Below are 14,833 nucleotides of genomic sequence, written 5' to 3'. Positions count from 1 at the left end.
GAGAAAGAAAGAGGGAAAGAGAAACAGCTGAGAAGAGGGACGGGGGAGAAGGGCAAAAGACAAAAACCAACAGAACGGGCAGAGAAAAAAAATGCATATATCAATCACCTGGATCACCTGCTGAGAAAGAAAAAAAGAAAGCAAGCAGAAGAGAACAAGAGTAATAGAATAAACAACATCACAATGATATATGGGAATATGACAGTAAATACTAAATGTTAAACATTATTGTGCAGCACATAAGATCAACAGAACACAGTGTGCTTTGAGGTAGGAGCCAAAAAGGGTGTAGTTTGTGGGTGTGATCACCCGTGTGTATACCTGTGAGCATGGACGCACTTGTTTTTTGTTTTTTAAAAGGTTCCTTCATGTAATAATCTGCTAGAGGGTGTGGGGGGGCCACAGCCCCGTTCTCCAGGGCGTGAAGCAGGTGTGGAGGAGATCAAAACTCCAGACATCCAGAGGCCCCCAGAACACAAGAGACCAAGGAAGACCAACAGAGGGGCAGCTGCGCCACTGTCCCGGAAAGAGCTGAGGAGAGTCCCAGATGAGGGCTCACTCAGCAGCCGCGGAGCAGAAGCCAGGGGGAGTTGCAGTGACGCGCCCGTGAGCTCCGCCGGCAGCCAGCTGCGCCTGAGTGACCGAGCCCCAGGCCGAGAGGCCGGGGGCACCCCACCTCCGAAGTGGCCCGAGCGAGCCCCAGGCTCCAGGCCCCGATAAGCGGCCGCCAAGGAGTGAGCCGGTGTGTACCCGGACGCCCATCCCCGGACACAAAGAACCACCAACGCACCGATGTCTGAGGGGGTCCGCCACTGGCAGGGGAAGTGGTGGTAGGGGGAGATAGGCCTCCAAACCTTGGAGGGCCTGAGATGTCCCCAGAGAGGTGGCGCCTGACACCCAACCTGACATATAGACACAGACATACAGGCACACACAGATACAAACATCCATTCCCACCCTCATGCTCTCATATGCACTTACTCCACACTCAACCAACGTGGAGACAGACATAAAGAGACGTTGTACACATGATCACACTCCCCAAGCGTACTCTACAAACCGGGTCTAGGTGCCCCCGCCCCTGGAGGGGGGAACTGCACCCAGACCCAGGTGGTGTTTCCCTTTTCCCTGCGGTGGGGGGAGGCAGACCGCCCCGACTCCGCAGCAGCAGGAAGGCTCCACACTCCAGACCGCAGTCGGACGGCCAACTCCTCCTCCTAGTCCTAGCCCCCCTGCTCCAGCAGGTTGCAGAGAACGGGGGTGAGAGAAGACTCCGAACCTCCCTCCACCCGCTCATTGTAATGTTGATGCATGTGTGTTCTAAGGTGCATTTAAAACCCAGGAGGGCTTGGAGCTACCTGCCAGAGAGCAGCAGGTAAGCGCATGGTCCCTCCTGCTAGCCCTCAATGTCTACGTGTATTTAAAATTGAGAGGTGGGCAACGATGCCAGGGGTGGGGTGTACACCCTGATGGTACTTTGGACTCCGTGTATCGTGCCCACCCCCAAGATCCTATATGTATGTGTAATGAGAGTGTGAGTAATGTGAATGTCTAAGTTGTGGGATAAAATTGAGGCAGAGGCAGCCAGAAGGGAACAGAGGGGGGGGGGGGGGTAGCCTCCTCTGCACCCTGGTGACATACCCCTACTCCAAGGCCCTGCATGTGTGGGTGGTTGTGGTGGAGCGGGAAGAGGGAGGCAGCTGGAGATGGGGAGGGAAGGAAGGGAGGGGCAAGTGACCCCTCCCTGGGGCCAGCTCCCCCGCTGACCCCAGTAGGCACCCCCATACTCCGCGACCCGCCAGGGAAAGGGGGCCCAGGCCCATCCAGACCGGGCCCAGTGCAGCAGCGCCGCCCGGCCCCACAGAGCCCGGGACAGTCCACCCAACCCCACCACAGAGAAAACTGCACCCACCCCACCATCCACTCATCTTCCAGACTACATAAGACAATAAACACCCAGGCTGAGATCTTCCTCCACCTCTCCTGTATCTCCCCCTCCTGCAGAGGCAGCTCCTGAGGAGAGGAAAGCTCCTGCAAGATGTGACAATCTCCCCCACCAGTTGAAGAGCCCCCCAGGTGGCTCGACGCACCGGCGGCACCCTGCTCCAGGGCTGGGCCCCCATTCACCCACCCGCCCACAACCCCGGCAACACACCAACCAGGACCCAAGCCCCCGAGGCCCGGTCCGGGTCCCAGCCCAGAGACGGAGCGCCCCCAGAACCTCACGCCCATCCCGGACCCACCCAGGGGCAGCCAGGCTACCAGGTCAGTAACCCACGTCCGTCAGCACAGACCCTCCCCTAGCCCCGCTGCACGCAGCCGCGAGGAAACAGTCACCGGAGAGCCAACAGAGCCCCTAACCGGACATGACTGCTACCCCGGGTTGAGCCCCCCAAGGAAGATGCCTCCGGGGAACCCCCCAACGCCCTAAGCCTGTCCCTACCCCCACACCAATCACAACAGTGAAGGCGGGACCAAACTATGACCCCCCACCCCCACTAGGTGATGGAGCTGATCAAAGGAGCCCAGAGCAATTGATCTGATGTGGTGGCAGAGGCTGTATCAAGACTAATGTAATCTAATAGATAATTTCTATATTGGTTAGAATTAAGATTATTTTTATTTTTCCAGTTCATGAGGACTGTTTTCTTGGCTATGCATAGGGCAGTGAAAACCATATGGGCGATATTCTTTTCTGAAGTGACATTATCTAAGCTGCCCAACAAACACACTAAGGGGGAAGTTGGAATGTTACATTTCAGACACTTCGATAAGTCTTCACATATCTCGCGCCAAAACTTCTGAACTGGTGGACAGAACCAAAGAGCGTGGATATAATTGTCCGGTGAATTGGTTTGGCAGTGTGAGCAGTTGTTGGTAGACGTAAAGCCCATCTTGAACATCCGATGACCTGTATAGTGCACTCTATGTAATATTTTGTATTGAATTAATTGAAGACTGGGATTTCTAATTAGATGAAAGGTTTTTAAGCAAATCTGAGACCAGAAGTTTAGGTCTAAGTTAACTGATAAATCCGCTTCCCATTTTGCAATAGGAAGTGATATTGATTCATCTGTTTTAGAAAGCATTCTGTATATTTTGGATAGTAATTTGGGGGGTTTAAGAGTAAGAAATTGAACCACACTTGGTGGTGTTTGTAGTTCAACTTGACCCGGTTTAAATTTCTTTTTTACTATGGATTTAATTTGTTGATATTCTAAAAATCTTTTCTTGTTGATCCCATATTGTGTAACTAGTCCGTCAAATGAAATAAATTCTGTTCCCTCTAGTATATGTTCTAAATATTTGATTCCTTTATAACTCCAATCTGAAAAGTTTATCATATTATTGTTTTGTAATATGTCAGGGTTGTTCCAGATAGGTGTACGTTTGCATGGGATTAATGAAGACGCCGTCAATTTTAGAAACTCCCACCATGCTGTCAGAGAAGAGCTGATGTTGATGCTTTTAAAGCATTCATGTCGTTGGATGTTTGAGCTGATAAATGGTAGGTCTGAGATCTCTAGATTATTGCAGAGTGCTTGTTCTACATCTAGCCAAGGTTCATCTAAGAGGGTGTGTTTTAGCCATCCTGAGATAAACTGAAGACTGTTGGCTAAGAAGTAGTGCTGAAAGTTAGGCAGTTCTAGTCCTCCTTTATCCTTGGTCTTTTGTAGTGTTTTTAAGCTTATACGTGGGGGTTTATTTTTCCAAAGGAATTTGGACATACATGAATCTAGAGATCTGAACCAATCTTGTGGCGGTTTAGTTGGGATCATTGAGAATAAATAATTTATTTTTGGTAAGACCATCATTTTTATAGCGGCAACCCTTCCCATGAGTGATATGGGTAGACATTTCCATCTAGCCAGATCATCTTCTACCTTCTTTAAAAGTGGGATATGGTTTAATTTAGTTAGATCTGCAAGCTTGGGAGAAACATTTATACCTAAATATTTTATATTTCCCGATTGCAGTGGTGTAGAAGAGGAATTATGGAAGGAGCAATTAATCGGTAGGACTGTAGATTTTGACCAGTTAATTGAGTAATCGGATATTCTTGCAAAAGAGTTTATCAATTCAATCACCCCAGAGATATTGGTTTGTGAATTTTGGAGAAAGAGTAACACATCATCCGCATAAAGGCTGATTTTATGTTCCACGTTCTTGCATTTTATGCCCTTAATTACTGAATTCTGTCTAATTGCTGCTGCTAGTGGTTCAATAAAAATTGCAAATAGTGAAGGGGAGAGTGGGCATCCCTGCCTGGTGCCCCTCAAGAGACAGAAGCTGGAGGATGTCTGGTCATTTGTTCTAACACAAGCTGTTGGGGAATTATATAATATTTTTAACCAGTTTATGAAAGAGGATCCAAAACAACATTTTCAGGGATTTCTATAAAACGTTGTATTCACCACAAATAAACCCATCTAAAAAAGAAATTGATCAGTTTTTGGACAACATAACTCTTCCAAAATTATTGGACACTCAAGCAATGGCACTGGATTCACCACTGACACCAGGTAAACTCCAGGAAGCCCTGATAAGTATGCACAATAATAAGGCTCCAGGTCCAGATGGCTTTCCTGCAGAATTCTACAAAGAATTCTGGTCGATTCTAGCACCAGTTTTCTACAGAACGTTGTTGGAAATTAAAGAAAAGGGCAGACTTCCATCAAATATGAATTCTGCAAACATTAATCTCCTGCTAAAACCAGGCAAAGACCCTGTATATCCCTCAAGCTATCGTCCAATATCCCTTATAAATGTAGACCTTAAAATAATCTGCAAAGCTCTCTCAAAGAGACTGGAGAAAATAACCCCCCTCTTAATTCATCCTGACCAAACTGGTTTCATAAAAGGTAGGCACTCATCAACAAATACACGTAGATTACTTAATTTGATAGACTACTCATACAGTAAAAACCTAGAAACTACAATATTCTCTTTAGACGCAGAAAAAGCATTTGACAGAGTTAACTGGAAATTTCTATTTGCAACTTTACACAAATTTGGTAGAAATTCATTTCACCGAAACAATAACGTGGCGCACAGTGTGACGCATGCACCAGTTTATTGTATTTCCAGACTTGCTTTCGGCACAATTTACAGTGCACGCTACTCTGTTTTTTGTCAGACTTGAAATAGCCGAAATACCTTCATACTACGGAACTTCTATGGCTCTTCCGTTCGACAATCTCTCCGGCATTGGAACCATCATCTGTTTTCTCTTCGGTAACCTTCGGTCACGCTCGGTTGATTTTTCTAGTTGGCACACTCATTTCCTCCATTACCCGCTTGGCTTGGCACTTGTGCTGTACGTAAAAAGTCACGCGACGTGACGCTGCGGCTGTGATTGGTTCGGCTCTGCGCTACTTAATTTGGATTGGCTGACCTTTTTTTTTTTTTTTTTTTTAAGAGGACAAGAGCGGCGAGGTCTATCGCGATAGTTTAATTTCTCTATCGAGTAAAAGTTATATCGCGATACATATTGTTATCGTTCTATCGCCCAGCTCTACTATGACCTGATTGTGACCAGCTTTTGTCACAGTGTCTGCACTTGTATGGTGTCTCTCCCGTGTGGATTCCCTTATGCTTTTTCATTGAACTTTTTTCCAGTGGTGAAGGATGACCCACACTGGTCACAGATGTGCTTTTTGACCACACTGTGGAAGAGTTCATGTATTTTTAATGTACTTGGTGTGTGGAAGCCTCTCCCACATTCTTTGCAGTAGTTCACTTTGTCTCCAGTGTGGCTACGTTGATGTGGATTTAGGTCCCGTTGATGATTGGAAGTTTTTCCACAAAGATCACAGAGAAACTCTTTCCCACCACCACAGTGACGACAGGGTTGAGAAATGGATCCATGTGCGTCGCTCCACTTCTAAACAAAGACGTTGTAAGTCGGGGAAATCCTTCAACAATTTTATCCTGAACGTTGCCTGAAATAAAGAGCATCTCTGCCAACGTCCAATTATATTTTAATGTTTACTGTTGAATTCTCCCAATTCTTTGAATCTTTGGGCTGAAGGAGGGACAATACTCGGTGTATAAATGCTCAATCAACAATCATTTATTTCCATACAATTCAACAGTCAGAGCATTACAACGTCCGGACGGGAGAGATGCTACCAGAGGGTCAGGCACATGTCTCAAAATGGTGACGGGTTGCTCAGCTTTTTATAGTCTCTAGTGGCCCCCAGCTAGTCGTAAAAGCCAAAACATCACATTTTTTCTCTGTTACAGCGCCTAAGTTATGACCTCGGCAGTTGTTTCTCTGCTTTCTGTAAGGTGGGGGTGTGGAATGTGGTCTGTCTATCTCCCCTGTCTTTAGACACAGAGTCTCCTGCTTACAACCTTCTCTTCATGATTCAACAATTAAGCATGTCAAGAAAACAGTGTAACACATTCCCAGCAGATCAAGGATACAGAGTGATGCACATTTATCTAATGAACTAATATGTGAATATGTTCTGTTAACTCAAAAGTATAATGAGAACTAAACTACATACAGCTCACACACTCTATATTAAAGGGTATAATGTGATCTACAGCAGTATTCTAATTCAACTACTTTGATTACATATATAAGGTAACATATAATAACAGAATAATCTAATATTACATTACAACTAGAGCTGGGCGATATGAGATTTTTTCATATCACGATATGTTTTTTTCATTTCAGGCGATAACGATATCTATCACTATATAAGCCAAATAACTATATTTGTAAGATTTAAATGTGCTGTTGCTCACAAGTAAAATGTGAAATAATCAGCAGCTTGTTTTTATTTAAATATTTATTTCCCATAATAAGTTCAACAGGGTAGATGTACTTAAGGAACATGAGACTTTTTCAGATAAATAAAGGCAAATATTGCAAACTACACAAAAGGCAGCCGCTAAAGCGTTTAAGTTTCAAAACAGAACAAACGAAACAGACTACTAAATTGTCAATTCCACTTAGAAACAAAATATTAATTCTAAAAATAAATCTTAGTTTGTTTTACAGAAGAACAGACAAAACTAATTAACTTTTGTCAATATCAAATAAACTGAGAACTAAAAGGAAATTCTCAATCTCTCATTGTTGTATAGCTGAGCTTTTCAAACAGTTTTAACAGTTACTTTAGTCTGACAAAAGCCGAATGACGAATTAGCGCTTCCAGTCAGAGACTGAGGCTACGTCCACACGTACACGGGTATTTTTGAAAACGGAGATTTTCCGTTTCCGTTTTAAAAAATAATCCCGTCCACACATAAAGGCAGAAATGAAGGAAAACGCTGCTATGAACATGCCAAAGCAGCAGGTGGAGCTAGATTCCTAACCGTGCAGAAATGTTGGCCAATCAGAAGTCTAGAAGCCTCGGTGGGAAAAAGTAAACAAAGCTGGGGCATAGAAGCAGAACCGAGTCGTATGTGTGGACTGACAGTAACTGTGTGTATATATGTAAGCATTTAAACACTGCAGAGAGTACAATTAACAGAAACAGTCTTGTAGAAATTCATTTCACCGAAACAATAACGTGGCGCACAGTGTGACGCATGCACCAGTTTATTGTATTTCCAGACTTGCTTTCGGCACAATTTACAGTGCATGCTACTCTGTTTTTTGTCAGACTTGAAATAGCCGAAATACCTTCACACTACGGAACTTCTATGGCTCTTCCGTTCGACAATCTCTCCGGCATTGGAACCATCATCTGTTTTCTCTTCGGTCACGCTCGGTTGATTTTTCTAGTCGGCACACTCATTTCCTCCGCTGGCTGCTTCCCAAACAAACCCACGTGCGGCTTGGCACTTGTGCTGTACGTAAAAAGTCACGCGACGTGACGCTGCGGCTGTGATTGGTTCGGCTCTGCGCTACTTAATTTAGATTGGCTGACCTTTTTTTTTTTTTTTTAAGAGGACGAGAGCGGCGAGGTCTATCGCGATAGCTTAATTTCTCTATCGAGTAAAAGTTATATCGCGATACATATCGTTATCGTTCTATCGCCCAGCTCTAATTACAACACTCAGCTTACTGATTGAAAATGAGTCTTCATTTTTCAAAACAGTTCATTCAGTATAACTCCATAAGTTTACTGATCAGACTTGTTCCAAACAATCAGGTTAAAATTACAAGATAAAAAACTAAATACATACCTCACAGTAACTGCACTTGTAGAGTTACTTTCTTGTGTGGATCTGTTGGTGTTTTTTCAGCTGATGTGGAGCTTTAAAAGTCTTCTCACACAGGTCACATTTATAAGGTCTCTCCTCAGTGTGGCTAAACATGTGTCGTCGTAATTGTGCATCGGTTGCAAACAGTTTCCCACACTGATCACAGCAGGAAACATCATTTCCAGTGTGAATCCGTAGGTGATTATTTCGGTACTGTTTGTCACTGAAACTTTTTCCACAAAAGTCGCAGCTGTACGCCTTAATTCCAGAGTGGGTAACTAGATGCCTCTGTAAGTCGCCATTTTGAGCAAAAGCCTTACCACACAACTCAAAACTGTGTGCTTTAAATCCACTGTGGATTAGTTGGTGTTTTTTTAGGCCTCCAGCCAGGGTAAAAGACTTTCCACAAAACTCACAGCTGTAAGGTTTAACTCCACTGTGGATGAGTTTGTGTGTTTTTAAGGTTTGAGCCTGGGTAAAAGACTTTCCACACAAGTCACAGCTGTAAGTTTTAACTCCACTGTGAATGGTGTGGTGTCTTTTTAAGTCTCCAGCCTTGGTAAAAGATTTTCCACACAACTCACAGCTGTAAGGTTTAACTCCACTGTGAATGATTTGGTGTCTTTTTAAGTCTCCTGCCTGGGTGAAAGACTTTCCACACAAGTCACAGCTGTAAGGTTTAACTCCACTGTGGATGATTTGGTGTCTTTTTAAGTCTCCAGCCTGGGTAAAAGACTTTCCACATAACTCGCAGCTGTAAGGTTTAACTCCACTGTGGATGAGTTGGTGTGTTTTTAGGCTTTGAGTCTGGGTAAAAGACTTTCCACACAACTCACAGCTGTAAGGTTTAACTCCACTGTGAATGATTTGGTGTCTTTTTAAGTTTCCAGCCTTGGTAAAAGACTTTCCACAAAACTCACAGCTGTAAGGTTTAACTCCACTGTGAATGATTTGGTGTCTTTTTAAGTCTCCAGCCTGGGTAAAAGACTTTCCACACAAGTCACAGCTATAAGGTTTAAATCCACTGTGGATGATTTGGTGTCTTTTTAAGTCTCCAGCCTGGGTAAAAGACTTTCCACACAACTCACAGCTGTAAGGTTTAACTCCACTGTGGATGACTTGGTGTGTTTTTAGGCTATGAGCCAGGGTAAAAGACTTTCCACACAAGTCACAACTGTACGCTTTAACTCCACTGTGGATGAGTTGGTGAGTTTTTAAGTGTCCAGCCAGGGTAAAAGACTTTCCACACAAGTAACAGCTGTAAGGTTTAACTCCACTGTGGATGAGTTGGTGTTTTTTTAAGTCTCCAGCCAGGGTAAAAGACTTTCCACACAAGTCACAATTGTACGCCTTAATTCCAGAGTGGGTAACTAGATGCCTCTGTAAACTGCTATTTTGAGCAAAAGCCTTACCACATGACTCACAGCTGTGTGCTTTAACTGCACTGTGGATGACTTGGTGTGTTTTTAGGCTATCAGCCCGGGTAAAAGACTTTCCACAAAACCCACAGCTGTAAGGTTTAACTCCACTGTGGATGAGTTGGTGTGTTTTTAAGGTTTTAGCCAGGGTAAAAGACTTTCCACAAAACTCACAGCTGTAAGGTTTAACTCCATTGTGGATGAGTTGGTGTGTTTTTAAGGTTTTAGCCAGGGTAAAAGACTTTCCACACAACCCACAGCTGTAAGGTTTAACTCCAGTGTGAATGGTTTGATGTCTTTTTAAGTCTCCAGCCTTGGTGAAAGACTTTCCACACAAGTCACAGTTGTACGCTTTAAATCCACTGTGGATGAGTTGGTGAGTTTTTAAGTTTCCAGCAAGGGTAAAAGACTTTCCACAAAACTCACAGCTGTAAGGTTTAACTCCACTGTGAGTGAGTTGGTGTGTTTTTAAGGTTTGAGCCAGGGTAAACGACTTTCCACAAAACTCACAGCTGTAAGGTTTAACTCCACTGTGCGTGAGTTGGTGTGTTTTTAAGGTTTGAGCCAGGGTAAAAGACTTTCCACACAAGTCACAACTGTACGCTTTAACTCCACTGTGGATGATTTGGTGTCGTTTTAAGTGTCCAGCCAGGGTAAACTCCTTCCCACACTCATCACAGCTGTAGGTTTTCTCCCCCTTTCTTCTGTGAGGTTTGTCGGCCTCCTGAGAGCGCTGACTTCTTGCTCCATGTTGGTCCTGCAGTGACAGAGATACAAACACAGGCAGTGAGTGAAATTCAATCATGGAACAAACTGAAATTGGTGGAATCAGACATGTAAAAAAAAAAACACATTGTTGGTGTGTTACCACCACCTTCTGGTGATAGTATCACATTACAATGATGTGCTACAATGAGAGTTGTACAAAATGACACTATTGAAGAAATATTGATCATCAAAGAATCTCTTTTACTTCAGAAAATTTTTTTTAGTTCAACTGATGATATTGTTGTTTCAATGTGTGTAGAGAAAATAAGATCTTTGTATTTTCTTGCAACTTCTGTGGTTTTTGGTTGTGAATGTAGATTCTGTACGTATGGAGGAGCCCAGGATGGAAAAGATAAAGATAACAGGCTTTTAAAAACCGACCAGCTGTACACACAGTTTCAATAACAGTGTAACTGTGATGTTCTTCTCACCATTTGTGTTGGAGTCATTGTTTCCTCTGTAGTGGCTGAGCTGAGTCCAAATGGCTGAAATTGTTCCTCTGCTGCACCACCAGACTCTTCTCTTCCTGTTACTCAGCTGGGACACAAAAAGTATATATATTAGGGGTGCAACGATATTCGTATCGATATTGAACCGTTCCATACAGTGCTTTCGGTTCGGTACGCATATGTATCGAACAATACAACATTTGTAATTTATTTTATCAACTTTCCTTCTGACGATGCTGTCTGTGTGGAGCGCTCAGTGAATCTGCGTTCGACTACTCCGCCTAGGCTGCACTGTCGAGCACAGATCCACTGAGCGCTCAAGACAGACAGCATAGACAGAAGGAAGAGCGCAGGGCACCTCCCCCAACCTCATTCAGATCTGGCGTTTGGAATTATTTTGGTTTTCATGTGACGTATGACCCTGAAGGTAAGCGAGTCATGGACTAAAGTAAAACAGTATGTTGGATGTGCCATGCAATGCTCAATTACATGGGTGGGAACTGGTGTGTTAGCGCAGTTAGCTCGTTAACGTGTTGGCCGTCTAGTAGGGCTGAACGATATATCGCATTTGCGATAATATCGCGACATGATCAAGTGCAATTTTCTAACCGCAAAGGCTGCGATTATACTCTGGACATGTCCAAATTCATGGGCTGCATCCTCCTGAGGCCGCATTTGTAGACCGATTACGTCACAGCGACGTGCCGAAGGCTGTCCAAATTACTACCATATCCCAGAATTCATAGCGCGGCCCAGCCAAACTCCAGTTTTCTGGGTCACAAAATAAACTTTTAACATATTTTCAGTGCTTCTAGCACCACATTCGCCTCAGCCATGACAGAGCCAACTTCCACAACCGTGGCTTCCAGGAGGAGGCGGTGTCCACGTCATCACCGCGGCTTACAGCAGCATGAGGTGGGTGACTGTGTGCCGCGTGTTTTTTCTAAGGAGGAAGCTAAAATCAACACAGATTTGCCAGTTCATTGGCCCGGTTATGAAGAGACTGTTCATGTTCATGAAAGGACTAAGACTGACAAGTTACTGCCCAAGTCTTCCACAGAACATCTTATCCCTTTGCACAATTATCTAGCATCTCTGTGTATTGATCATGCCACGACCCATGCTTCTAAGAAGTCAGGCTTCAAGACTGTTTTCACTGGAGATGCTAGCCATGAGGCTCAGCAAAGCCCCTGTGGGACTGAGACCCAGGCCAGGTTATCCAGAGGCTGATTTGGAGGACTAACTTTGCTCTGGACCTCCCGAAGAGCCTGTTGCTGCTTCCATGGGGGTCATTGAGCAGTTTGTGTAGACTCTTCTAGTGTCTGCTGGGGGTTCAGGCGAACCACCCCAGCACTTCACAGCTCCCGCTCCGCCATCAGTTCCTGCTGAGTGCTCTGGAGAGCCCGCCCTGCCGTCTGTGGTTGCCATGCCGTCACCTGCCATGCCTCAGCCAGAGGTTTTCGCACCTGCTCGCCCTGCCACGCCAGCTGGATGTTCAGCCGAGCCCATCCAGCATCCTGCCATGACAGCTAGAGGTTCAGCTGAGCCCGTCCAGCATCCCGCAGCTTCCACGTCTGGTTCTGTCTTGTTACTGAGCAAAAAATCGTAAAGTGAGCTTCTCCACATTACAGTGGGCACTGGAGAACATCATCTATGTGGGACACAATTAGATAGTAAGTCCTAAGTCCCTTGTCTAAAAGGATTCAGCAAGGTAATCCATTCTAAATTCTTCTCGATGCATGCTCAATCATTCAGGTAAGTAAATCTCAAAAAGTTGATTCTGTTCATCTGGACGTAGCGTTTTCAGTGGGAGAAACGTTTCGTCACTCATCCAAGTGACTTCTTCAGTCTCAGCTGACTGCAGGTTTCCCCAATCTTATAAACAGTAACTAGAACCACTGAAGGAACAATGGGCTGGTAGGTCAGTTCCTTCATCATAATTATGTAAATTCTCATGACCACGGATCAAAGACCACTGATCAATGGCCATGAGTACCATTCACAGAGAGTTGGGGAATGGCTGCAATCACAGCATTGTAAGATGGCAAAAGATGTCCCCTTAGTCCCCCTCCGCGATTCAGAGATGGTCTTTCCCTTCTCATGTAGATGGCCTCCTTGACGCCACGCTCAAACTTGCGTTCCTCCCTGTCCAGGATGTGTACATCCTCATCAGTGAAAGAGTGTCTACTGGCCTGTAGGTGTTGTGGAGGCAGATTTTTCTTCTCATGTATTAATCACATATTTAATCATATCACATTAGTTATAGAAATATCACTTTCTCACTTTACTATAGCACTGAGCTCAGCAGTACGGCCGGGATCCAGGTTTTGATTGCATGATTTTTTTTTTCCTCTTTCAGAAATATGGAACAGAAAACATGGAGTATGAAGTGTGTAGAAACTGAGGAATGCAGTAAAGAGAAGTGTGTTTGTGTGTGTCTGTAAGAAGTGATGGAAAGAGATGTGTTAAAATATGGATAGAAGAATAAGAGAGGGAAAGTGTTATTGAGCAGTGATGAAAATGATATTATAAGTGTCTCAGTCTGTTATTACAGGTTACTACGGAACTGGATCAATGTCCACCATGGCATAGCAGCCAGAGCAAAATGATAGATTAACATAATTGGAACCACACCGAGCCTGTGTTTTGGTTGAATATTATTCAGCTTCATCCCCATGTATATCTTACACTAAAGAACAAGCTTCGAGGACAATCAATGTCTCCCAAAAGACAAATGCAGTTCGAGAGCAAAGGCGTCGGTTTCAAGAGTCAACAAGGTGAACAGACAGCAGCACTGCCCTAAATCTTAAACCTTAAAGGGTTCAGCAGCACATACAAATGTCATCGTAGACGGAAGCATACGCTCCCAATCACAAGCCGAGAGGTTCACCAAATTCAAATCAAATTCAAATTTTATTTGTCACATACACAGTCATACACAGTACGATATGCAGTGAAATGCTTAGACAACTGCTCGTGACCTAAAGAAAAAAAGACTATGAAGACTTTTCCAGCTTTGTGTGTCTGTTAAAACGCTTTTTACAAATCCTGCTGGAATATGTCTGGTTACATCTGCAGTCAAAGTAAGATGGAAATAATTGAACAAGCGAGCAAACCATCAACTTCTCCCAGCATGCCGAGCTAATGATTAGTAGGTGTTTTTTTCCAAACACCCTCTCAACCTTCTCTCAACGTGATCACAATAAACTGTGAACAGACACCAAGGAGAGCAGCCGAAGACTTCATTCAGGAGGTGTTGAAGTACTCCGACTTCGGGGGCACTACTGAGCCGACAATGGAGTTAGGCATGTTGAACTGGGCTCACGCCTGTCTAGCTTATATTTTAACAATTCCAAGCCCCTTTTAAAGGATAATTTAAACGAACTATCACTCCCCCTAACACCTGTGACCGACGGGGAAAAACGGACCAGTGGTTACAACCGGAAGGGCATCTAAACCCGAGGGGCCAGCATACTTATACTTAAGCAAGTGGGAGCTCGTCGCCTAGCTTGTCGCCTAGCTCGCAGTCAGGAAACGCAATGGAGTATGAAGGTCTGAAATCGGACATCCTGTCCTCTCTTAAAGATGATATCTCTACGATTATCAGGTAAGTACTGACAAGTCCGCTTGCAGAGGATTTCGACTACCTCAAGTACAAATTAAGAGAAGTTAAGACGGAGATTGCTAACAACACAGCAGCAGTCCGCTCAGAAATTAACAACGTCAAGTCCGCTACTAGCGACCTGAAAGAGGGTTTATCATTATGGTCGGAGAAGGTTGTCAGCCTCCAAGAGACGGCTGCAGGATTACAGACTGAGCTGGCTTGCTTAAAAGAAAAGAATGGAGATATGGAGTCAAGAATGCGGAGGTGCAATATTCATATTGTGGGTGTTGCGGAGGATGCTGGTTCCAGCTCGACCAGCTCAGTTTCTACTCTATTGAAAGATGTTCTGTAACTGGATGAAGAAATCCTGGTGGACCGCTCACATAGAGACCTTGCTCCCAGAAGATCTAACGGGAAACCTCGAGTTA

The 14,833-nt window shown here is 44.4% G+C and overlaps 1 protein-coding gene across 5 annotated transcripts in view; it reads right to left on the bottom strand.

The window, feature by feature from the left end:
• Window positions 1-14,833, bottom strand: part of LOC113010700 (uncharacterized) — a 52,036-nt gene that overhangs the window by 21,727 nt on the left and 15,476 nt on the right. For 2 of the 5 annotated variants that reach the window (XM_080299120.1, XM_080299122.1), the window contains exon 1: window positions 8,149-8,289. The exons of 1 other annotated variant lie outside the window; for it this stretch is intronic. Coding sequence is in view for 1 of the 4 variants with exons in the window: in XM_080299119.1 (XP_080155245.1) it covers window positions 8,173-10,341; window positions 10,784-10,801 (2,187 nt within the window). In the remaining 3 variants the exon portion in view is untranslated. Of the gene's footprint in view, window positions 1-5,380; window positions 5,885-8,148; window positions 10,342-10,783; window positions 10,890-14,833 lie in introns of those variants that run through there. 2 more of the 5 variants (XM_080299119.1, XR_013906520.1) reach the window with 2 other exon arrangements.

The sequence above is a fragment of the Astatotilapia calliptera genome, chromosome 3 (genome assembly GCF_964374335.1).
Source record: "Astatotilapia calliptera chromosome 3, fAstCal68.1, whole genome shotgun sequence".
NCBI lineage: Eukaryota > Metazoa > Chordata > Actinopteri > Cichliformes > Cichlidae > Astatotilapia > Astatotilapia calliptera.
The sequence above is the reverse complement of the archived record's forward strand: the minus strand, read 5'-3'. Positions and strand labels throughout refer to the sequence as shown.